This window comes from Scophthalmus maximus, chromosome 15 (genome assembly GCF_022379125.1).
Source record: "Scophthalmus maximus strain ysfricsl-2021 chromosome 15, ASM2237912v1, whole genome shotgun sequence".
Classification (NCBI taxonomy): Eukaryota; Metazoa; Chordata; class Actinopteri; order Pleuronectiformes; family Scophthalmidae; genus Scophthalmus; species Scophthalmus maximus.
The window spans coordinates 14085480-14110201 of NC_061529.1; the positions used below are offsets into that span (position 1 = coordinate 14085480).

The window sequence follows — 24722 nt, forward strand, 5'->3', positions numbered from 1 at the left end:
CACATAGTTGTCAGCCCGGAGACGACTTGTCAAACCTGCCCATGTACACACTCAAAAGCACACCGCAAAAACACAGCGTTATCTAGAAAATATCCAGGAAATGCAGAGTTTTGGAAACAAATGCAAATCAGCACGGGAACCTGCGGCTGCTGCAGGGCCGACACTAACTGAGGGACTCTGAAGGCTCAGCTTTTTCAGGACCTCCTTTTCTGCACTTTGACTGGATAACTTTGCCTCTCTCTCCCACAGCCCGTCGTCAAACGATGGAAGCTTGCTCGCACGCCGGCGCTCCCATTCCGCCCCACATCCATCCAGATAAGAGATGAATTTCTGCTCGCCTTGTCCCCAATGTCTCATGGAAGGAGAGAAATATTCTGAGGACTCTCTGAATTGCTTCAGAGACACTGGGAGGAAGGAGGTTTGTGCGTATTAGGGCCTGTTTGTGTGTGTGTGTGTGTGTGTGTGTGTGTGTGTGCATGTGCATACGAGGTGGAAGAAGGGGAGGGGGAGGTTGGCAGTTGAGCAATGTGATTTCTGCTCGACTGTCACAAATCTAGCGCAACAGGAAAATCAATTTGGCCCTGTGTGTGCCTTTTTGGCTCGGGGAGAGAATCCAAATAGCAAGGCGAGGCCCGGATAATGTTACAGTGTATTGGATTTGCTTCATGGAGAGAGAGAGGAGAAAGAAGGAGAGACGAGGAGACGAGAGAATCACAGGCATGCTGTGGAGCCCCGACAAGATAGATTTGTGCGAGTGTATGGGTGTATGATAGGCTGGCAATCTGTCTCCCCTTGTCTGTCTGACACACACACACACACACACACACACACACACACACACACACACACGAGCACACTCACACACACTTATCATATATGTTATTTATACAGTATGTGTAACCATACATATGTCTAGTGTGAAACCATGAAATAAACCATTAGTATGTGTATTCATGTGCTGCTTTGTCTGCCTTCTGAGTGTGTGTGTGTATGTGTTTGGCTGCCAGGTGAAAGGATGACATGATGAAATTGCTCTCCTCTGGCCGCTGTCAAGGGTAACGTGGGTCCCGCGAGTGTTCAGCCGTGTGACGTGTGGCATCACTCCACAGAGTGAGGCTGACCGGTTTCAGAATAAATCACACACACACACACACACACACACACACACACACACGCGCGCACGCACACACACACACACACAAACTTTTCTAAATGTCCCTATGAATTGTTTGCATTGACTTTCAAGGCTCAATTTACTTCCGTTATCGGTTAAAAGACACTTCCTCTCTATGAAATTTCAATGATTTTTGGTTTTTGTTTTTGGTGTCATGAACTGACAGTATGACATTACATGGTGACATTGAGAAAAACGACAAGAATCAATGCAAACAAAACGCTAACTCCCAGACTGACAGTCCCCTTGATGGAACGAGCCCAATGCAGCAGCTGAAGATACGCTGGGCCCTAACTGGAGCTCAAACTACTGCAGATAAGAAAAAACAACTTTGTTTTTTCCCCACACTAATTAATTAGCTTATTAATGTTTGTCTCATTTTGTTTACTTAGAGGACAAGGCAGTTCGCACAACGGCTTTGAATAATGAATGTGTTTTTTTATGGCTGCAGAAGTAACAGATCGGGGGAGAACTGAAGATAACAAATCGCGGGAAAACAAAGCGCGCGCGCACAACCACACACACACATGCATATGAATACACAGTGCGGCTTGTTAGCTCCCCTGCTCCCTCGCCTCCTCTCTGACTCGTGCCCAACTATGACAACAACATTAACCAAAGTGTCCTGACTTTTGATCCTAACTTGTGATGAAGTGTTCCAAAGCACAGCGTCGGTAATCAGATGTGTGCTAAACCACATTAGTTCTCCTGTGTCTCTCTTAGGCTGGCTGCTCCTTGATCTAATTCAAACTGATTGTAGTACAGCCTGCTAAAACATGTCAGATGTTACTCAATGCCCCACGCTTTATCACCGTTTATTTGGCATGGGGAACCTTTCAAAATGTTGTCTTATTAATCACGTCCCGGCGATCGGTTCCGCTTGCCGTCTCTGCCGCCTCATTCGGGAGTCTTGTCATGATTCTTGGCACGAGCGCCTGGAAAAGCACTGTCCCAGGTTTTCATTAGCGTCAATCACGGCCGGTGAGTGGCTGCGAGGAGGGGAGGAGGGAGGAGGAGCTGCTGTCCGTCAGGATCCCCCTCAAGAAACTTTGCCCCGCCTCGTCAGAATGACTGACAGGTCTGAGCCGTGCTGATGCGCCGGTCAGCCGCTCAGTTGGACAGCGAGGTGGCGGGATGACGGGGAGGCCAGGCACACACACACACACACACACACACACACACACACATGCCTGTCTCGGGCAAATCAAATCCACACTTGTTTATAATGTTCAGTGTTTATCTAAATGGTTATGTACTCGGCTAGGGCCCCAAGAGACAAACAGACACACCGAGCATTGTCTGATAATCCTGCTGCTGTCGTGTTTGGCCTGCCATATTATAGATAAGGCTACAAAACAGATTCGAGGTTCCATCACGACTACCAGTCAGTCTCATTCCTTAACGCCCGGCGTGAAGAGGGAATATTGTCTGGACATAAATGTTGGTTATACTCGTGCAAGCCAGAGGTAGTGGGGAGATGGACTGGATTAAGAATCCGACTGAAATGTAGGGTGTGTGTTTCTCAAACGCAGTGATCAAAGACTTTGAACTCAAAAAAACTGCGTAAAAAGAAAAACGAGCGAGACACATCTCATGAAGCGCTCTGCGCAAAGCTGCAATATTCTTGAGTTTTTCATATGGACCCGGAGATATCAAAGTCTAGACGAGCCGAAGTGATATTATTTGGTCGTCTGCTGCAGCGTGCATGCGGCTTCGTCCTCTGCGCGAACTGGCAGAATGAAAAAAATTGATCTGGACGGATTATACGCTGAGTTGGAGTTGAGCTACATGAGGCCGTTCTAAAAAAGAGATCAAAACACTACTAACCAAACATTAAAAATCTCAGTGGATAGATTTACATTCACAATACTATTAAGGATAATTATGTTAATTTAAAAGACTGAAAAAAAGGGAAAAAAACTAGTTCACCCCATAGTTTTTCCCGGATGTTTAAATACAGAGTTGTGATGCAACATTGCACTACATTTGAACACCGGCATGCTGCTGTTTGTGGAAACATGCATACCTATTCTGCACCAGGGTCGGTATTTCTACATGACCTTTTTAAAATCCTCTTTAAATGCACATATTTAAAAAAAAGAAGAAAAAGAAATCCGGCAAAAGGTCTTTAAATAGCAAAATAAATGGAAAGGTCACGCGGGAGCGTAGCTGTGATCGCTGTGAAATGCTCGCGGCAGCAACAGGTGCGCTAATGGCACCGCCTCGGAGATGCTCCGCGGATTATTTAAGCAGCACAGAAACACTTCTCTGGTGAGAAACTCCTGCCGGCCACACCCCCCGATCTGTGATGTCACAGCAGCTATTTTTCAGCATCCGTCAGAGGCAACGCGCCTGATGTGAATCACTGACGTGGGGGGGGGGGGGGGGGGGGGGGGGGGGGGGGGGGGGGGGGGGGGGGGGGGGGTTGTGTTTGTGATTGTTTCCTAACTTGGTTTCCGACGGCAGCCTCTTGTTTGGTGGCACAAAGCAATTTCCCTTTAAGCTGTAAACCAATTTTGCTAAATTTCCCAGGGAATCTAACTCCGTGTGGGTGCGCGGTGAATGATGCCAGGCGCTGTCTGGTTGCAACAGCAAATCTCGTCAGTGAAACGCTTGTTTGTTTGCGGTGATTAAACTAATAACATTATGCTACAAGTTGCACCTTTCATCAACATGTAACCTGATTATCAGGATTTGTGTGCACATGTTTTTTGAGGGCTCCGACGGCACAACCCTACCCGGAGCGGCGGTGTTGGCGGAGGGTCCGCTGGCAGGAGAGATGGGTCCGGAGCCAGATCGGGACTGCTGGGACTGAGTGGAGCCCGCGGGCGAGCCAACAGGGGAGGGGGAGGGCCCGCTCCTCTGGCTGGGGAGGTGTGGGGAGGCGTGCGGGGAGAAAGGGGACTGTCCCTGGTTGCCGGCGCCTCCCTGCTCCCCCTGGCTGCTGCTGCTGCTGCTAGATGAGGAGCCACCGGCGTTGACGGCCGAGCCCAGGCCGGCCTCCGTCCCCGTGGGGAGGTCGTCAATCGAGCCGGACAGATCCTGGAACAGAATGAAAAGGACTCGCGATGAGTATTCATAAAGCTCGGCCAAGCATTTTATGAAACGCGACGTGCCGCAGGTGGCACATTTAAACTCGAGCGAGCACAACCTTTTTCCCCAGTTCCATGTTATATTATGATAAAATAACACCAATTCAGCACGGCTAATTGTTTTGTCTAAGGCACCAGATAGTATCTATTAAACGCATGTAAAGAACCGAACACTTTTCCGGGGCTTTCATGAGGCGCAGCGGGTTAAAAGGTTAAAAGCTTACACATGCATGAGCAGCGTTTGACTTTTCTGTGGCCTGCGGAGAGAGTGACAGCGGTTGATATGGCAGAGGAGCAGAAGCATTACCCACAGAAGAAAACCGCCGCTGTGTACACACTGGCTGCTGTGGTTAAAAAAAAAAAAAAAAAAAAGAATTGTAATGGGCTTTCATTCAGACCAAGGGTGAGTTCATATTACAGTTTTCATTCCCTGTGGTGAGTGGAGGATTGTGTGTTTTTGTGTGTGTGTGTGTGTGTGTGTGCGTGCGTGTGTTAAAGAGAGAGTGAGAGACTGTGTGTGTGTGCGTGTGCACGCGCTTCATAGGTTCTCCCCCTCCTGAAATGATTCCAGGGAAATCCCTCCAATACAGCTGACGAAATACCGACTGCATGAGAGTGTGGAGTGAGAAGTAAAGAGAAGGCCAGATGTGATGCAATGTGATGGCTGCCCCCTTAACTACACATCACACACATTTTCATACTCTCTCACACACACACACACACACACACACACACACACACACACACACACACACACACACACACACACACACACACACTGGCGGCTGCGCCCCAGCTGTGGCTGAATGTGGGGGAAGTCACCTGTAAGTGACCCCGGTTTCTCGGCCGGTGCCCGCTCGGCGATGGAAGGGGAAGATTTGCGGGTGCGTGCCAGCTGATCCAAGCCGCTGCACCGTGCCTGTTGACCCTCCGCTCCCGTCCCCACCTGAGCCCCGTGCAGCCACGACAGACAGATACCACTGGTGTCCGCTCGTTTGTGTGTTCCAGTTTACTATTGTCGTGTGATTAAAGGCACGTGCCTGTCAGGAAGATCCTGTTTAACAGACGCAGAATAAAGGCACTCGACACAAATATGCATCAGTTTTCTCTTGTGGTGTCATGGATGTGTGAGGGGGGGGTGAGTGTAATAGGCTTGTGCACAACTGCACAGTAGACAGACTGTAGCTACAGTGAAAAAAGACAGCCTCACCCTACAATAAGGAGCCACCAACACACTTGAAAATACTTGTTGGATCAGACCTCAGTGTCGACTGTAGTTTTAAAAAAATACTGAGCTCGAATCATATGAAAATGATCAAATTTAAGACCAAACACCAGAATCAAACCCCGCAGTGAACTGTCAGGAAGCCATTTGTTTTGAATTCACGCAGCTCTGTCAAACGGTCAATTTTATGTAAACAGCAGGCAAACAGTGAACTACTTCCAAATTATCCCAGCGCCATGTACATTTAAATAAAAACTGAGACAGGCCTTCCCCCCCATCCTTTCTCCACCCATGGAAGGCCATAGCCTTCGGAACAGGCAAGTGTGGTAGTCTGTCCGCGGCTGCTTGTTTTGGTTAATGTGATCTCGCCGGTGACACACAAAGCCTTTGTTTTTCCATCATGCCGCTGTGAGCGCCCACCCGCCCTGCCAGCCTGCCAGTCTGTCACCTGGCATTATCTCCCCTCGCACGACTGAGCACATGCTGTCCTCTTTCTCTCTCTCTCAACCTTCCTCAGGTCCCTGTCTCAGCCAATCAGGTCACCTGGTCTCCTGAGCGGGGCGATGTAATGCGCCGCCTCCACCAATAGGGCGGAACGTTGTTTCTCAGCCGAGCGGCTGCCCTGGGTGCGCGCCATTTTTTACGGGGCGCGTGTTCACCACGAGAGCCGGTGCAACCATGGCGATGGCTTTCCCCAAAAACCACGGAGCGCTAGCCGGATGCACCGCTATGTTGTTAACCCACAGGCTAATTGTGTGAATGGATGGGCATAATTGCATTTCACCTAATTGGGTGCAGTTGCCAGCTTTTCCAGTGGCAGTTTAGGGGTTGGGAAAATGCCTACCAGTAATTTGTTTAGAGGCTGTTAAGCTGATTTGGATTATACTTACACTTGAGCACAGCTGTGTGGCCCAAGACCAAAAAAAAGTAGCAGCAGTATGTAACGCCAAAGAGTGGGAAAGCTTAACACCACTAAAAATGTCAGCTGTAAATACCCAATAAATCCATAGTAATAACGTATGGCCGCAGAAACACTGCCGTAAAAAAAGTCATCTCACAACGCAACTGCAATATAATGCATTTATCAACACACACACCTGCTCCACACTTAATCCTTATCAAGGGCCATGGAGCACTGTGTTACCTGGCTAACTGTCTGCTACATAGTCATGTTTAAAAGAATCGAAGCGAGCCAGCCGGCTAACCAACCGGGCCGGCATGCGGTCGGGGGATCCAAACGCCCAACAATCTGGGGCCCCAATCCAAAGTGGCCCAAATCCAATTTGTTTGGCTCAGGGCTGCAAATTGCTCTGTGCATTGAGTCTCCAAATAGCTGTCAACCACTCCCGCTTGGCGTCCTGTATCGCTTAATTCGCTCGTGGAGCATGTAATTGTCATAATAAGAAAAATATTGAGGTGATAATAACCAGTTACTTTGAGATGCCCCCTGTCCGCCTCAAGACACGCACACACACACACACACACACACGTGCGCACACACACACACACACACACACACACACGTGTGCACACACACACACACACACGTGTGCACACACACACACACACACACACACACACACACACACACACACACACACACACACACACACACACACACACACACACACACACACAGCACGTGAGCACATAATGGGCCGAGACTGTCATCTACACATTTCACACAACATTGGAGAGGCAGTCGCTCGTGACCCTTCACCTCGCTGGTGTTGGCACCTGCCTGCACTCTCTCGTCTGGTGTGCCTCTGAGTGTGTGTGTGTGTGTGTGTGCGTGTGTGACAGGCACACAGGCTGCTGGCCTGTCACAGAGAGACATGCATGAGCACTGATGCGGCCGAAGGGACAGATGAGGCCACACGCACGCACGCACGCACGCACGCACGCACGCACGCACGCCCCAGCAGGGTATAAGGCATCAGTGTGAAGCCGGGAGCTGTCATATCCTGCAGACTGTGGGCCTTTTTCTCTTGACCACGGTGCCGATGTTTTCTTCTCTCACCGCACACTGGGAATTAATCAAAGTTGTTATGGTAGACGGCACCAAGCGCGAGTGTGTGTGAGAGAGAGGGAGAGAGAGTGTGTGTGTGCGTGTGTGTGTGTGTGTGTGTGGTTCTCTGTCTAGACAGGGAGGAGCGAATGGCGATGCGGCTTCCTGTGGCCTACCGGAAAGTAGAGCGACGAGAGAAACAGGTTACATCTCTCTCACTCCTGCACAACATGGCCCTGGAGGACACATTTCATACCGACGTTTCACACATTTGTGTGAGAAACATACTTTCTGGTAAAACAATGTCTTTTTTATATGGTACAGTCAAAATCTCTAGCATAACTCTACAGGCGTGTGGCCACGCGTGTGGTAGTATTTCGTTCAAGCTATGAGATATATCCATGTCTGATATTTCTGATGCCCCCGGAATACACTGAATTGAATTTGGTTCTGATGCTAATGAAGGATTGGAAAAAATGACATTTTAAAAATAATTCCGAAAAGGAATGTCTTTCAAGACAGTGTTCATTTTACTGTGATGATGAAATACGATGAAATACGAGTCACTTCCATCATCCCGGAGAGGGTTTGCAGAAACATGTTAAGTAAATAAAATGTGGGTGAGTTAAACCTTTGAAGAAAATAAAAAAACAGGATTTGTCAGGTTAATATATAATCTGTGCAACATCAGACATGGTTGATGGGCGACTCCACGTTGCTCACTGCGTGTGTTCTGCTACGTTAATCTAACCCAAGAGGAATTACCTGATACTTGGACATCCATACAATCTCTTTACAAAATGGATGGAATAGAGAAGACTGACTGTCTATCACCGTGATCCTCCTCTCTTATCCAAGGCCCCTACTTCTGCTCCGCCTCGACAGGAGGCTGACATTCTATCTGCTACACCCTCAGTGCACGAATGCTCTCGGCCCACCTGCCACACATTCTGCTGGTCACCAGACCCACTCGAGTGCGCAGTGGCTGGTGCAGCGGCAGGGAAGGTCAGGGCCCTGCGTGCGTCCGAGAATGTACTCTGTGCACGTGCAGCATGAGCATACAGTATATATGGACATGTATAGTGATGTATAGTACTTTATATTAAAGAATAGGATCGTCTTTGCAAAAGCATATGCGCATTAGTCGTCATTGTTTTTCCTTTCCATACTGGCCATGCGGAGATCTCTTCCAAATGTGATTCCAATGTTAGCGAAATCCAGTGTACACTTTCAGAAGTTACAAGCATGTGTTGCAATCGCTGCACTTAAGCTCAGCCAGGCAGACCCGCCGACGTAATTTTGCAATAAAAAAAAGGCCTGTTAACTCTGGAAGATGCCCACTTGACGTGACCAAGTCCGACGGCTGAAGCCTCATCTAAGCTTTGGACTCGGAATTCATGTACACAAATTCTGAGGACTGTGGATTTTGTCCGATCTTTTAAATCGGAAATTGCCTTAGGATCATATCTCTTCATTCCAGTGGGGGAATTATTACAATGACCCAAAAAAATATCTTAAAATGTACATATACTGTAGGCAGGTCATTATTGTCCGAACACAGACTTGAACAAATATCATTTAATAGTAATTTTCTATTTCTATAAATGACTCCCGCTTTTACCAATGTGCTTACATATCCATACAGAACGTGTGTATTATTACGGGTCAGGAGGAAAATCCATAACAATGTTTCACACAGCGACGATTTGTACATACAGAAACAGCACCTCAGTGAGCTCGGAGGCCGTTTTTTTATTCTCTATTTCTCTTCTCTGGGTAAATATGATGATGCAAACTGTAATTTACTCCAATAGCCATCGTTTGTGGGCCTGAGGGAGAGGCCTGCTCATGGCAGCGCTGCACTCGTTTATCGGCTTCGGCCGCTGCGCTTTATATCTTTATGGTGCACTGGAGAATGCGGGAAAACGCTATTACACAAAGATTGTTTTTTAAAAAATTTTTTATCCTTTTTTCCCAAACCGTCGATTGAGGCAAAAATTCCAAATGAAATGCCATGCAAATGAATCCAAATGGATTGCCAACTGTGTGTGTGTGTGTGTGTGTGTGTGTGTGAGGGTTTTAAACGTGATGCTCCATGTAGAGCACCGACTGTAATACCCTTCACTAAGTGCTGTTAAGTACAGAAAGAAGAAGAGATATGAGAAGAAGGAGAGAGAGAGAGAGAGAGAGAGAGAGAGAGTGACTTAGTGGAGGGAGATTTAACACAACACTCATACCATCATTTCTCTCTTTGATGTCAGTCAGCTGGAATGTCTACTCAGGCTGGAATGATGATGATAATTGGTGATGATGATGAAAATTGAGATATATATATATATATATATATATATATATATATAAAAAAAGACAATTTAAGCACTACACTACGAAATGCTGTTAAAAAAAAGTGCTCGCTAACACGCAGTGCTTTAAATCCACATAACAGCTTTAATAATTTGGTCCTGGGCCTGTGTGGGTGGCCTGAAGTAATTCGTTGTATGCAGGGAATGTGCGGAACATTCCTTTATGGGGTATGTCTTTGCCAGATAATGTGTGTGTGTGTGTGTGTGTGTGTGTGTGTGCAAACCGGGATATCTGTATGTATGAGGGAATGTGTGCGGAGATAAAGAGTTCTTGAGCAGAGTCTCTCCGCCGCCTTTTGAGGGGTCACTGAGCGAAATCTTCAGTGAGGGGGGGGGGGGGGGGGGGGTTCGGGACAATCCGAGGGGAGATGGTTGGCATGCTCCAGGCTCGCCGAGACCGCCATGGGCTTCAGGCTAGCACCCAGCACACACTCGAATGTGTTTGCATGCCAACCGGTGGACCTCTGTGCCGTGCCATGCGCTCGGAGGCTGAATGTTCCCGTGTCGAGTGCCTGAATTTTCCAACTGTATCCAATTCAACTCAAACCCCAAAACCTGCCACAGGTGGCGGACTATCTTCTAGTCCCAGCGACAAGTCAGAGATGTGACGCGGTGACTCCGCAATACATGTAACACCGCAGAGTATTAAGGATGCTATTGCCTGGTTACAGCACATTGGGTTATTTTTTTTATGACTACAGGTGTGAGGGCACCGAGAGCGCAGGTTCTGTTTACCAAGTCCAAGGGGGGAAAATGTTTATACTCATACATATTGTATATTGTACTATTTGGCAAAAGCCTGCTGTGGCAGAAAATGTTCTGTAACTTTGTAACTGTTTTTCAAGTCACAGAGTCACAGAAGTCACAGAAGCGCGTCTGCACGCTTCATGAAGTCCAGATAATCTCTTGGTCACATCTGCATCGGGATACTAACCCTAACCCTAAGGAAAATGTTTATTCGTCCTCCTTTTTTTCTTTAACACCAGCACCAAAGAAAAAAAACAACTCACGGTCAGAAGGTGGACATCTGAGTCAGGATTCCAGTGGATTCAACAAATCTAGTGATAATGCCAACAGTAACTCCAGCGCATTAACAATTACTGCTTGTTGAAAGAAGGGGGGGGGGGCTCACTGGGTGATAACTGACCCGGCTCTTAAGCCTCTCATAATGTGGAGATATGGGGCGGGCCACTTTGAAAGGGACATCTGAGGCCCTATTAACCCCTAAGCCGTTAAAGACGCCAAAATCTGGTGTCCGCTTGTCTCTCCACACCAGAGGGATTAGTGTTGACTTCAACTCCTGATTCTCCCTGATAATATGCCAAGCTGTGGCAGCTCGGAATACTTATCCAGCGGGCTCTATTCACCTACTAGCAACACACACGCACGCCCCCTTGGGTAAGGGGTCTCAAACAACCAACACCATCCTGATGTGACTTAATAACCATGGAGCTCTTTGTGTGCCCAGGTATCGAAGTCAAAAGATGCAAACAAACTCAAACCTAACCCGCCCACAAGTGCGACCATCCACATGGCGAGTTGGGTCATTGGTATTCTGCCTGGAAGTAGTGTTTTTAAATGTGCCTTCATTTAAAATGGCAGAGACAGGCCGGGCCCACTTATTGTCTGAGCTGTTGAAATTTTTTCCTTTTTTTTCCTCTTCCCCATTTTTTTTTCAGAAGTCCGCAAAGGTTCTTCACACTTCAGCTTTTAATGCATGAGAGCCCACCACTCTCCGCCTCCCCTCGCGCCAGCGCACAGACGCGCTCGCACACACACACACACACACACACACACACACACACACACACACACACACACACACACACACACCTATTTGTTCTGCACCTATTGGTTCCACTAATGTTTTTATTTATGGCATTCCAGCATGACATCCTGCCATCCACTCACCCCCTCCTCACCTCTCCACTCACCCAAGAGAGAAGTGAAAAGACGACACACGACAGAGAGTCTGAGTGTGTGTGTGTGTGTTTGTGTGTGTCTATATGGTGTGAGTAAGAGAGAGTGAGGAGCAATAAATAAATAAATAAATAAATAAATAGCCCAAATTCCTCATTTCTAATTCAGCTGCTCGTTCAGCTTAACCTCTCTCTCCTCAGCAATTAAAGCGCACGCCACATCCTTCACGCTGCGTACAGCCGAGGCTAAATAATGCAGGGGGCATCCAGCGCCCGCATCCTTTATCATCCCAAATGACAGCCATTTGCATATCTCCCCAGTCAATTAGAGCGCGGCGGAATAATCAGCCCATAATTGGGGGAGAGCGTTGGTAATCACCCGCCCTGGCACACCGACAGGGCCATTGGAGGAGTAAAGGGGTTGTGTGTGGGGTTGGATGGGTGTGTGTGCGTGTGTGTGTGTGTGTGTGTGTGTCAGGGAGACAGTCCACTCAACTGCAGCCTCTTCACTTCAAACGAACACGTCCAAACAAGCAGCCTAACTTCTCTCTGGTCTCCCCTAATGCTCCCTGTCCTCCCCCACCTCCCTGATTCGCACGTAAGCGGGCTGCACCTCCAACACATTATTTCTATGTGGACGTCTTTTGACAAAACGGGCCAGTAAGGGACTTATGATAGTAATCAAAACATAGAAATGTGAATGATGGATTTCACTCTGGCACGCCGTTCATTCACAACTGCTATCCAATGTTAATTGCTTGCCATCTCAAAAAAACCAAAACATGAATAGTGACATCCTCTTCAGTTTGGCTGCTTTGTAAGCAAGACTGAAGGGTTCAAGACCCCAACATCCATCATGAATTTTATTGTCATTCCTGTCGTTCCGTCTATGGATTTGCCAAAAGTATCAGATTTTTTTTCTATACACACAAAGTATTGAATTCTTCACGTGTAATGTAATGCTCCAATTATTAAAAAATTTAGCATTTTCCATCAGCGACCTGGATTGCGTGAGCATCGTGTTTTTTTGCCTTGCTGTAATTCTTCAATAGAGCTAAAAAATTCATACTCTAGTCCTTCTACGTGGCAACAAAAGCCAACGTTAGGAACAGCCAGGACCCACGTGAGGCAGGCTGTGCCAAGACATCGTCCCCTTTGGATGCAGACAATCAAAGTCGTTTCCTGGGAAGTTTTCTGGGCGGCTTTGAAGTGCAGGAGCCGCATAGCCTCTGCATTTCCTGCTGAAAAGGGGAACGACCGTTTTTGTGTAACAACATGTCCTTTAATAAACTGTAACCTCCCATTCCTCAGATTCTTTGGTGCTGTCCTCTGAACATGACAAATAAAAGGATCACTTGAGAGATAGAGAGAGAGGGAAACAGAAAGAGGGATTGACAATAATGGGAGTGGCGGAGGTGTGTGTGTGTGTGTGTGTGTGTGTGTGTGTGTGTGTGTGTGCGTGTGTGTGTGAAGGAACATCAGAGAAACCCAGCAAGGTTAGTTCCCATTGCAGCTCCGTCCTTTTGTGTTTCCCCAGCTGCTTTTCCCCCCCCTCCCCTCGTGCCTTTGTATTTACTCTACCCAATCCAGTTCAATGTTAGCCAGCGCTGCCTCTGTTGTGTTTCAGGCCCACCGCCGCTTTGTAGAGATGAAACGTGTGCCATTCACTTCTCCTTGATAGAAGTGACAAGAAACAGAGAGAGGAAGTTGGGGCCTTGGAAAGGAGGCGGGGGTGGGGGGGGGGGGGGGGGGGGGGGGGGGGGGCAGGCTGAGGACAGTGCAGAGGATGATAGCAATGATTTGTGTCGATTTAACATCCGCATAGGACTTCAGCCTATTGCGGGCGAGGGGCCGACCAGACCAACCCTGAGAATAGAACAGAGTTTAAAACACAAACACAAAAGCCCCTTTTGAAGAGAAGACTACAGAAAACACAAAAGTGGCAGCATGGTTAAACAGCCCGCTCCCCCCACAGAGGGAGGAAACACTGATTTCCTTTTTACTCCTTTTTTTTTTTATAAGGGAGTGTCTTTCTCTGTTTAATCCCTCAGTCCTCTACTCTAGGGGGATCTCTGGCAGTCGCTGCCAGGCAGTCAACCCCGTGCTGCACAGACTTATGCATCACTGTCGAAACGACTCTGATCAAAAGAGGGGAAGGGAGGGGAAGCAAGTGGGGTCTGGTTTGAGGGTCTGTTCCGGTCGGCGCGATGCAAAAACTCCCCATTGGACGTGCTGCCTGTCAGCGCGTCCGCCTAGGTAATCCATCTGCGCCTGCCGCCGATCAATAGCGTGGATCGGTGGAATTCGTAAGAGATATCAGCTTGTGATCAGTGTAAAATGAACGGCCGACTCCGAATCTGTCCATCAACTCCAAGACGAGGGGAATCAGACAATATTTAGTTTTTTTGATGCGAGAAATGACTCAGCTTCGGATCGGTTCTTATATTATATGATAGCAAAGCACATTTACTTATACCACGGTAAAAGCATGATAGTACATACATATACAATATCTATTACAATATTTTTTGGCTTTGCTGTTTTTAAGTAGAATGTCAATTGTTTTTGTATGCAAAAAAAAGTTGATGACACTGTCTGGAGCGGATCCTGACCTCTGACCTTTCCAGAGGAACAGAATTGCCCCTATGTAGATGAATCAATTAGAGCTGCAACAGGTAATCGATTAATTAATTATTAATCAATTACTAAAATAATCGCCAACTATTTTCATAATCGATTAATCGGTTCTCAGTCAAAATTCTCTGATTTCAGCTTCTTCAATGTGAATATTTTCTGGTTTCTTTGCTCCTCTATGACCATTTTATGACATTTTATGGACCAAGCAACTAATCGATTAATCAAGAAAATAATCGACAGATTAATCGATTATGAAAGTACTCGTGAGTTGCAGCCCTAGAAACAATCAATATTATCATTATTATGATTTGAAATGGCGTCGTATTCACAAATAGACAAAGGTCCACTGACGAATAAGAGGCAGCAGCCCTCTCAGGACAGGCCCCCGGAGTCGACGTCAGTCCACATTTCGGAGCGTTCGAAATAAACTTTTTTTAGCGGTGAAAAACAAATTGGGCTCACCATCAAAGAGACTTCTTGAAAACCCATTTCTATGTGGCAGTTCAAACGAACCCTGGTTGGTAAACAGACACGGAGAATTCACAGCGCCAGATATTGTAGGAGGTACAAATGGCTGGAACTCCACCACAACAAAGGCGGGGTGTAATTCATCACAAACACTCAACGAAATCAAAGTGTGACCGACTGTCCATGACCAAAGAAACAAAACAACACAAAAAAAGCTCCTTAATTGGAGAAGCAGTTGTTTTTATTTATTTTTTTTCATTTCAAACCCGTCTATTGTTTTTCTTTCTCTCCCTCCAATTTCTTGCTGCTCAGCCTGTGCCCTTGCCCTCTCCTCCTCCTCCTCCTCCTCTTCTTTCCTTTTTCGTGCTCCCTCCCGCCCCCCCGTCTTCACTAAAACAATTCACCGCGAGTTATTCTGGCCTCTGACTTAAATTAGAAGACAGACAGAGCTGCAGGACGAGGGAGTCAGAATGGAGGGAGATGAGGCTGAGGAAAAAAAGGGGCAAGGAGAGAAGAATCGGGAGGTTAGGAGGAGGAAGAAAAAAAAAACCTCTGGGTCCTTTTATGGCTTGTGAGATTTCTTAACAAACAGACGGATAGACAGACAGAGGCCTCGCTCCGCATCCCCATCCTCCCATCCTCCCATCCTCCTCGGGCGAAATCTCATTTGTCAGGGATTCGGCCGAAGACCAGAGGATGGAGGGACGGAGGGATCGAAGGCGAGCGGTAGCAGACTCAAGCCCTGCCCGCCGTCGAGCCGTCATTAGCTATGCACAAGACAAGCTGCTGACACAAAGTCACGCAGTGTGCTGAGCAGGGGCTTGTGGGTAGGCAGGAGGAATCCATGCCCTCCGTCCCTCCACCTGTCTATTGACTTCCCCGGCTCTCTGCCTCGCCCGCCTCCGGTTTTCGCAATTACAATCAAACGCCAGCATCCTGGCCCCGAAGCACTGACTGACGGCTTGGATTAACCAAGATGAGGAGAGGCCTTGGGACGCTCTGTGTGTTTGTGTGTGTATGTTTGTGTGTGTGTGCGTACCTGCCAGTCAGCCAGTTTTCCTGTCCGTCTACGTGTGTATATTACATTGCCTTGTACTGTATGCGCAGCAAGTCTCAGCATCAGCGTCGATGTGCGAGTTTCTGCGTGTGTCTCCTCATGTGGATCAGTGGATTCTTCGTTTGTATGTTTGTGTGGCCATGATATTACTGTGCACTGTAAGTTTGTCTGTGTAAAAAACAGGGGAGGTGTGCTGTACGTATGGAGGGGTGCATTTACATTGCAACAATGCAATTATGCCCTTATCGCTGTGGATCGCTGGATGCGGAAAGTGGATCATCTGATAATTTTGGTTTGTGAGAGACCTGAGCTGCATCTTAACAATTACAGACTATTAAAGAGTGTGCTCGGGTATGATTGGCCCTTGCATTGCCATTGTGCTGCAGCCACAGCCAACTGCGCAACAATCCAGATGCTTCATTTTGGAGAAACGGCAAACCGAGAGAAACGTCATGAAAAGTGACAGCACGAGCAAATATCCAAAATGTGTGAGTGTGGAACAAAAATCAGAAAGCTTTGAGGAAAAAAGGAGAAGGCACGCACACTCACACACACGCTCTCTGAATCGACTTCATCACTGCGCTGCCGCAATCGAGGAACCCGCGTCAAACATGCAGCCCTTACAGAAAACCGTCCCTCAGAAGGCAGGGAATAAAGTGCGAGGAACAAAAAAACACGTCAATCTGCGTCACCCAAAAAGAATCTGAGCCGCTCACGCTGCGTCTGCCGTGGGAGCGTTTCTTTAACCCTTCCCTGCGACACGCCGACGTCATCCGTCAGAGATGACAAATGTGACGCGACAGCTCGGCATGTGAAGCCGCGGCGGCTGCAGACAGAAAACCCCTCGGAGCACAGTTTGTCGAGACAAAACCACATATTTTCAATCTCCCGATGCTGGTGAGTCCTGCAACTCCAGAAAAAAAAAAAGTACAGAAAAGAAAAAAGGTCTCCAGGCGGAAACATGACTTTTATCTGCTCCGGTTTTAATTGTTTCCAGCAGTCAATTTTGGTAAGAATCCAAAGAATCTCATGAAGGACATTTTAATCTCAGAAACATAATTCAACATTTTCAAAATAGCAAATTGGTAAATTCACAAACCAGGTCCTTAGGACATCTGAAATAAGTGCTTTTGCTGCACCATGCTTTTGCTGCACAGCTCTCTGTGCTGACATGTCATGTTTCAGTTTCTCTGTTAGGAAGCCGAAAAGCTGTCTGATTATTTTAATTGGTCAGTAAGTGCCTGCTGCATGTTTTGTCCACATGCTTCCAAATGTGAGTTTTTTTCTTTCTTTCTGGGGACACACTTGAAATCCCCAAGTGCACCAATCCCGGTGATTAGGAGGAATCAGACTTTGCGGGAGATGACAGCCTGCAGCATCAACTGAAATCTAAAGAAGGCACCTCACCGTTATCTACCAATATGCCGACGACACACACACTCGTTCAGAATCAACATCCATCGAAGCCAATCAACCAGTTTGCATATTTACACTGTGATTTGAGACTGTGAAAGTCGTCCTGGATGACCTCACCCCACCTGGCCTGACGGAGCAGAGACCGCCTAACCAACCAGAACGTCCTCGCGCAGCTCGTGAGCCAATGGTCGCCCGGCTCAGTGTGCGGGTGAGTGTGCGGGCGCGCGTGCGATGTAAGCACAGGGAAAGGAGAGGTGACAGCGGCGCGAGGCTGATCTAATAAAAGGGAGAAGATGAAACGCTGTCGGATGCTGCGGCGAGCCGCTCAAACGTCGGCGAACGTTTGGTAAAACACACACGCCTCCTCCTCCCAGACGTACGCCCTTCGCTCACACACTATCTCTGCCTCGCACACGCGCACACACACACACACACGTGCACACATTCAGACACATTTCTGCGTGACAGACAGTTTCATAGTGTCGTAACTGAGGTGTTGGCCTATAAAAAGCAGCGCTGATATGATTTAATGGGCGAGTCTTATTATAAGACTGTCGCTGGGCCAGTGTAATCTGGCTAGCGCTCCGGGGCACAGCGCAGAGACACGCGCACTACAATACTCCACAGCAGATAATATTGCCGTGTGCTACATATTGCTATTATAAGAAAGAGCCATTCGCCGTGCTGATAGGCCGTGTACGAGGCTGTCATTCGGGAAGGAGTGATTTATGACTGTGAGGCATGCGAATAAAGACAGATTATTTTTATTCATGTGTCTTTGGAGGCCAACTTCATTCTTTTTTTGTTTGCACTGCACTTATTTTGATACTGGAATCAAAGGGAAGTCGTCTTTTGTACAAAACACACACACACACACACACACACACACACACACACACACACACACACACACACACACACACACACACACACACACACACACACACACAACACCGTTATGGGCTTTGTGGTATTTATTCAAGCCCTGTGGAGTGTGGACCAACCACTCAAAAAAAAAAAATTGCACAATGTCACGTTGACATTGATTCTGAATCTGCACTTAATAGAACAAGATCCCTCTGTTAGCTGTCTTCCAATTTTTTTGCTGGGACTAAATTTGCTATTAATTATAAATAGCGGAGCAGCTGTCTTAAAATATATGACATATCTACTAGGGTATTAGACACTGTGGTGATATTGCCTCTCCTGCCACTTTTAATATCGGCACCCTGGCTCCAATCACGGCCTCATAATGGCTTCTCATCATGAGGTGCATGTGTGTGTGTGTGTGTGTGTGCAGGGGGGGAGGAGACTCCAATTTCACCACTTAAAAGCCACAGATGACACCTTGTAAAAAGTTAATTTCATTTTAGACATTTATGGAATAGGGCTGTAAATTTAAACTCGGTGGAGGTGCACCGTGAGGCTATCAGGTCTGATAATTGAGATGCTGACTAATTAGATGTACGCAATTCATTAGGAGTAAAAAAAATGCAACGCTGGTGTTAAAAGACTTAAAACTTTCACTTGAGAGCAGCGAGAAGGAAAAGTGTGTGTTTCCCCGCGAGCTGCTTGTGGCTGGAGGGCACAGAGAGAGTGTGTAGCAGCGATGGCCATTGTTCCCCGGGTGTAACGGCAGAGTTGCACAGGAGATGGCGCTGTCTTTGCTGTGAGCACCGGGAAGAGCATGTGATCCAACTCCACACAACAGAAGCGGGTGCATGCAGGATCAGGAAACCTTACTGACTGTTTCATAATGCGATTCAAACTGCTGACACAGACACTTACGGGAACACAACACATCCCGTCTAAACAAGAAGGAAAATCACCCTAATGGTCCTCTGATGTCCTCACACGGACACGTGTGTGATCTCGCTCGAGTTTATGGATATTTTATGTTCCATAGCGCCACGATAATCCCCCTAAGATTTTCCCGGGGAGACTTTTTGTCATCCAAATTTGCTCAGCACAGCGTCCAAAATTTCATGAATGGAATATTTGTTTGACACAGGATTATGTGACGCGTGTAGGAAATCACTTTACGCGATCGTTTGTTTCGATTCAACCATTTTGTGTGTACACAACCCCGCATGTTACCAAAAAAAGACGCCTTCACACGGCGCTCCAAGTCCACGGTCGTTAAGAGACGAGAGGAAATCTCTCTTTTTATTGGAGGTTTAGCCATCTCCCTCTCTGTCACTCTTGTTCCCCAAGCCTTTCATTTCACCGATCATTCCTTTTTTTTCTGTTCTGCCAGATCTATGTTTAAAAATCTTTTATTTATTTTCTGTCAGATAAGATTGAGTTGAGTTTCCATCTCTCACACACGCACACACACACAAACGGACGCACACTCTCTCTCTCTCTCCCCTAGCGCTTCCTGTTACCCCTTACCTACCACCTCCTGCATCCATCCCCCATCCGAGCCCCCCGCCTCCTCCTTCCTCCCCCCTCTCTCCTCTCTCCTCTCTCATGGCCTCTGTCTTAATTTCACAGGGGAATCATTTGACAGATATTGCCCTTGAAGAGACAGTCTGTGCCTCGCCACTGAGAGCAATGGGGGGTTGAGGGTTGTGGGGATGGGAAGAGGAGAATCGGGGGGTTGATGGAGGAGACGAAGCAACAGAGAGTGAGAGTGATGGGGAAGAATGAAGGGGGGGGGGGGGGGGGGGGGGGGGGGGGGGGTAGGGGGGGTAGAAAGTTATTAAGTGGATGTGAAAATGCAGCGCAGCCAAAAAGGTTAAGTCTGGAATAGGAAATTAAAACTTGCATCGCTTTTGGCTTTAAATAGATTTGGTTTCATTACGGGCGCCAAGGCCAGTTAGAGTCAAATCCCTCTGGAGGGAGAGAGCGAGGGAAAAAATGGAGGAAAGAGAGAGGAGGGGAGAGACGGTGACATGGGAAGGGAGGCGGGTGAGAGAATAGGGAACAATAGGCGAGAGGAGGGAGGCAGACTATCATGCAGTTCACATTCATTTTCAATCTCAGTCTGTTTTTCCCCAAACCCCCTTCCACAGCCAGGCAAATACCAATTCTACATACAATTACTGATTTAATACTTCGACTTTAAGTGGAATCCAAGGCCGCCTGCGAAGCATGAATACAAAGAACGCAAGCGGGCCCTGCTAACAGGTGTGTGGAAAACCTTGTGACTATTCTTCTCAATATCTCCGTTTCTATTTGCATTGACAATTTTTATGAGACTTTGGTGACTGGAGTTAATGTTTTCGGCCCTGGGACGTATGGGAACCTGCTCAGAGCCACCTCTGCTTACTTTGGCAGTTTGCTTTTGTCAAATGGGACAAGGAGGAAGCATGGGCCCCTTTGCAGTTACGGCCTTGCACGCCAGACAATGGCTCTGAAAACACCTCATATACATGAAGCACATGTGAAGGACAATATCATTTTCCTATTTTAACACTTAAAGACTGCACAACTGGACTTGGGGGACACATTTCATACCAATGGAACACACACACACACACACACACACACACACACACACACACACACACACACACACACACACACACACACACACACACACACACACACACACACACACACACACACACACAAACACAGGCACACACACCTGCACAGGTTACACAGGCTGACCCTCTCGCAGCTCTGGTTATTGCCTTCGTGGTCTCCCAGGGAAGGACAGAATAGAGAGGAGCAAGACAGATTGAAAGAGAGAGTTTGAAACGGGGGAGGGGAGGGGAGGGGTGGAGGAGAGAGAGACAGTAAAAAAGGAAGGAGACCAAGACAGCAGAGAAAACATGATAAAGATGGTGAAAGAGAGAGAAGAGGATACTGTGAGGGGATGAAAGTCTTAGAGATGGATAGATAGAGGTAGAGATAGAGGGGGGGAGTGTGTGTGTGTGTGTGTGTGTGCAGCAAGGTTACACTTGATCTTTATCATTTGCCACCTCTGGACATGCAAGTAAACAATGGCGGTAATGAAATGCAAGCCGGCGCATACATGAATAAATAAGCCGGCGTTTCAAGTCAATTCAAGTTGGTACTTGTTGAGACCATTGAGGGTTACGTGACCTGCAGAAAAAGGAACTCAGACGAAATGCGACTGATCATTTCATACCTCTGAATTAAGACTATACACTTGTGTAACTATCGAATATAGGCCACAACACCAAAAACGACTGGCTCGAATCAGTAAATTACAACGTCATTCAAGTGTAATCTTTACGTGGACACTGTGTCTGGATGAGGTTAAGGCACATGCTACGCACAGTGCAACTGGACAGAGCACGCACTGCCATCAGAACGCTATCGGTTGGGTCACATCTGGCCTCGCATCGTCTCCCGACCAGAGACAGGTGGAGATGTCCCCTGTCACTATCTGGACACACTCCTGATGAACACCCAGCCACTGTGTAGAGAGGAGGAACAGAGTGAGAGGAAGAGAGAGGACAACAGAGAGGAAAGACTCCCAGGTGAAGGGAAGCCATTTTCTTTTCCTCCACCGTCTTCCTGCCCGGCACGAACAGCGTCGGCTGCAGCAGCGTCACCAGATGCAGGGAGGAGAAGTTCTCCTCCTCCTCCTCACTGGCCCTCTCTCTGTGTCCCTCCCTCTGCTTCAGCACCCCAGATTATGAAAATGAGTAGGAACCAGTGACCCCACAGATTTCATTTGGGTGGGTGACACACTCTGGAAACTAATAAATAAGAAAGCGACCGGCATAGTGTGTGTGTGTGTGTGTGTGTGTGTGTGTGTGTGTGTGTGTGTGTGTGCGGAGGGACAGTGTGTGAGACAACACGCTCTGTGAGGAGAGCCGCTAACCCCCGATCCTGACCCCCACGTTTGTCTGATGACAGAGAAGGAGAAAGACAGACGAGACGGAGAATAGTCACTGTCGCCTTAATACCAGAAGCAATTTACTGTTCATCCTCTCCAAAGAGAGGGCGATAAATACTTGATGAGAGCGATGTGTGCTAATCTAGCAGCAGCAGTCCATAGCTCAACTACAGCATAACACACACACACACACACACACACACACACACACGCCTCATTGTTTCAGTGTGTGAAATAAATGCAGACATGTAATTAAAGATGTGCTAAGTATGTGTGACATTTTCGCAGGAGTTCATGTTTGACTGTGTGTTACTCTGAGTATGTGTGTGTGTGTGTGTGTGTGTGCGTGCTCTGTCCGTCTCTACTTGTGTGTTATAAGTGAGGCGTCCCTGCAGCGTTTCTCTGGGGGAATGCGGAGGGGCAGCCACAGTCGCTCATTGGCAAACATGAGCCGTGCTGCCATAAAAAAAAACCCCTCTCTCTTCTTCAGACGGGAGGGAGAAGGGAGGGTGTTACCCTGTTGCACAAAGGTTGAGCGGACAGTTTTTGTGTGTGAGAAACTGTCAGATGAGGGAGAGAGGGAGAGAGGGAGAGAGAGAGACAGAGAGAGAGAGAAAGGTGCTGACAGACGGAGAGAGAAAGTGGAAAAGAAGAGCTGAGGGCAGCAGGTGCCCGAGTGATCACCGTGAACAACAGTCAAATTGTACATAATAATGTCGGAGGACAATTCTTTTCCAACTTGGCCTGACTGACTGACCGACTGACTGACTTGCGTTTTATCTGCTCTTCAATACTTTGCAGGGCGTGGGCCAAGTGTAAGCTCATGGCCTGTCTAGGAACTGGGGGAAGGCTGCAGCTTGCTGGCTTCTACGTCTTCTTCTCATGACTGTGTGCAGACTGGCTGACATTTTCCTCACACTCCACTGTTGTGGTTGTTGTAAATGTAAGTGAGGGATCATTTATGACTGAAATAACAGAATATGCAGAATAGTCACTGTGGGCAATCCACACATTGTTGTCAACAGTTTTCATCGTGACCGTTCCTCTAGGAACAACATATCAGGTAAGTCATCGACACTGATATTTGCCGTTAACTTTTTACAATTTGGGGGTGGACCAACCCTTTGAGAATGATATTTTCCTGAAACACATCCCCAAATATTTGCAGAATTCTGCTGCACGATAAGGGGAGAACTTGAAATCCTCCTTGTGAGCAATGTTCTTCAGTTGCTCTGCTATATTGTACACTTGTCTGTCATTTGTCTGTCTGGTATTTGTCATTTGCAGCATGTTACAATGTGAATCAGGCAAATCCTTTTTTTAAAGAGACCTTCCTCAAAGGTACTTGGACAGTAGTTGTTAAAGGAAAGCGAGGTCTTATTCATTAATGTACGCGTGCGAAAATCAAATGTGTGACCTTCCTTTTACACGTGCAGAACACCGCTGGCTCTCAATGGACTCCAGGTGGAAAAAATGGGTCATCTTATCATGCAGGCGGCAATGGGACAAGGAGGAAGCATGGGCCCCTTTGCAGTTACGGCCTTGCACGCCAGACAATGGCTCTGAAAACACCTCATATACATGAAGCACATGTGAAGGACAATATCATTTTCCTATTTTAACACTTAAAGACTGCACAACTGGCCTTGGGGGACACATTTCATACCAATGGAACACACACACACACACACACACACACACACACACACACACACACACACACACACACACACACACACACACACACACACACACACACACACAAACACAGGCACACACACCTGCACAGGTTACACAGGCTGACCCTCTCGCAGCTCTGTGTGTGACCTTCCTTTTACACGTGCAGAACACCTATCAAAAAATCTGGTCTTTTGATAGCACAAATGTCTGCAAACTGAGTAATTCCTTCCATTAGAACAACAAACACACAGACACACGTACGCACACGCACACACACACACACACACCCACCCACCCACCACAGTCGACTCTCTTCACTTAGCGAGCGCCTCTCTTGTCTCTTGGCATCAAGACGAAGGCCAAAGCCAAACTCTAAGTGCACAGCTTTCCATTTAGGTCTAAAATACGACCCTTCTTCCCCCGCGAGGGAGGACAGCACTATAGCAACGACAGTGCACCCTGGTGAGGCAGTGTGTGTGTGTGTGTGTGTGTGTGTGTGTGTGTGTGCGCATGAGAGAGAGAGAGAGAGCGAGTGAGAGCACAGGGCAAAGATGGTGAAGTTCGATGGGCTGGCTGACTATCAAGGTCTTTGTAGCCAGAGAGCTGAGGCTGAGTTCGGTGCTAATGTGTGTTAGTGTTTCTCTATATACCATACATTTATGTGTGTGTGTGTGTGTGTGTTTGTGTACATACACCGCTCACAGTCGAATGGAGAGAGTGAGCACTTCAGCAATGACAAGTAGGTAAACAAAATCGCCCGCGCAAACCGGAGAGAGATGGACCACTGAAGAGGGAGGATAAGCAAGGATGGGAGTTTGAAAAAGGGACGAAGGGAAGCTGCAAAGAAAAGGAAAAAGAGAGATT

At 47.5% G+C, this 24722-nt stretch overlaps 1 protein-coding gene across 3 annotated transcripts in view; it reads right to left on the bottom strand.

The window, feature by feature from the left end:
* Positions 1-24722, bottom strand: part of LOC118286421 (AT-rich interactive domain-containing protein 1B-like) — a 183784-nt gene that overhangs the window by 63265 nt on the left and 95797 nt on the right. For all 3 annotated transcript variants that reach the window (XM_047327194.1, XM_035610871.2, XM_047327193.1), the window contains exon 5: positions 3913-4216. In XM_047327194.1, coding sequence (XP_047183150.1) covers positions 3913-4216 — 304 coding nt within the window. The remainder of the gene's footprint in view (positions 1-3912; positions 4217-24722) is intronic.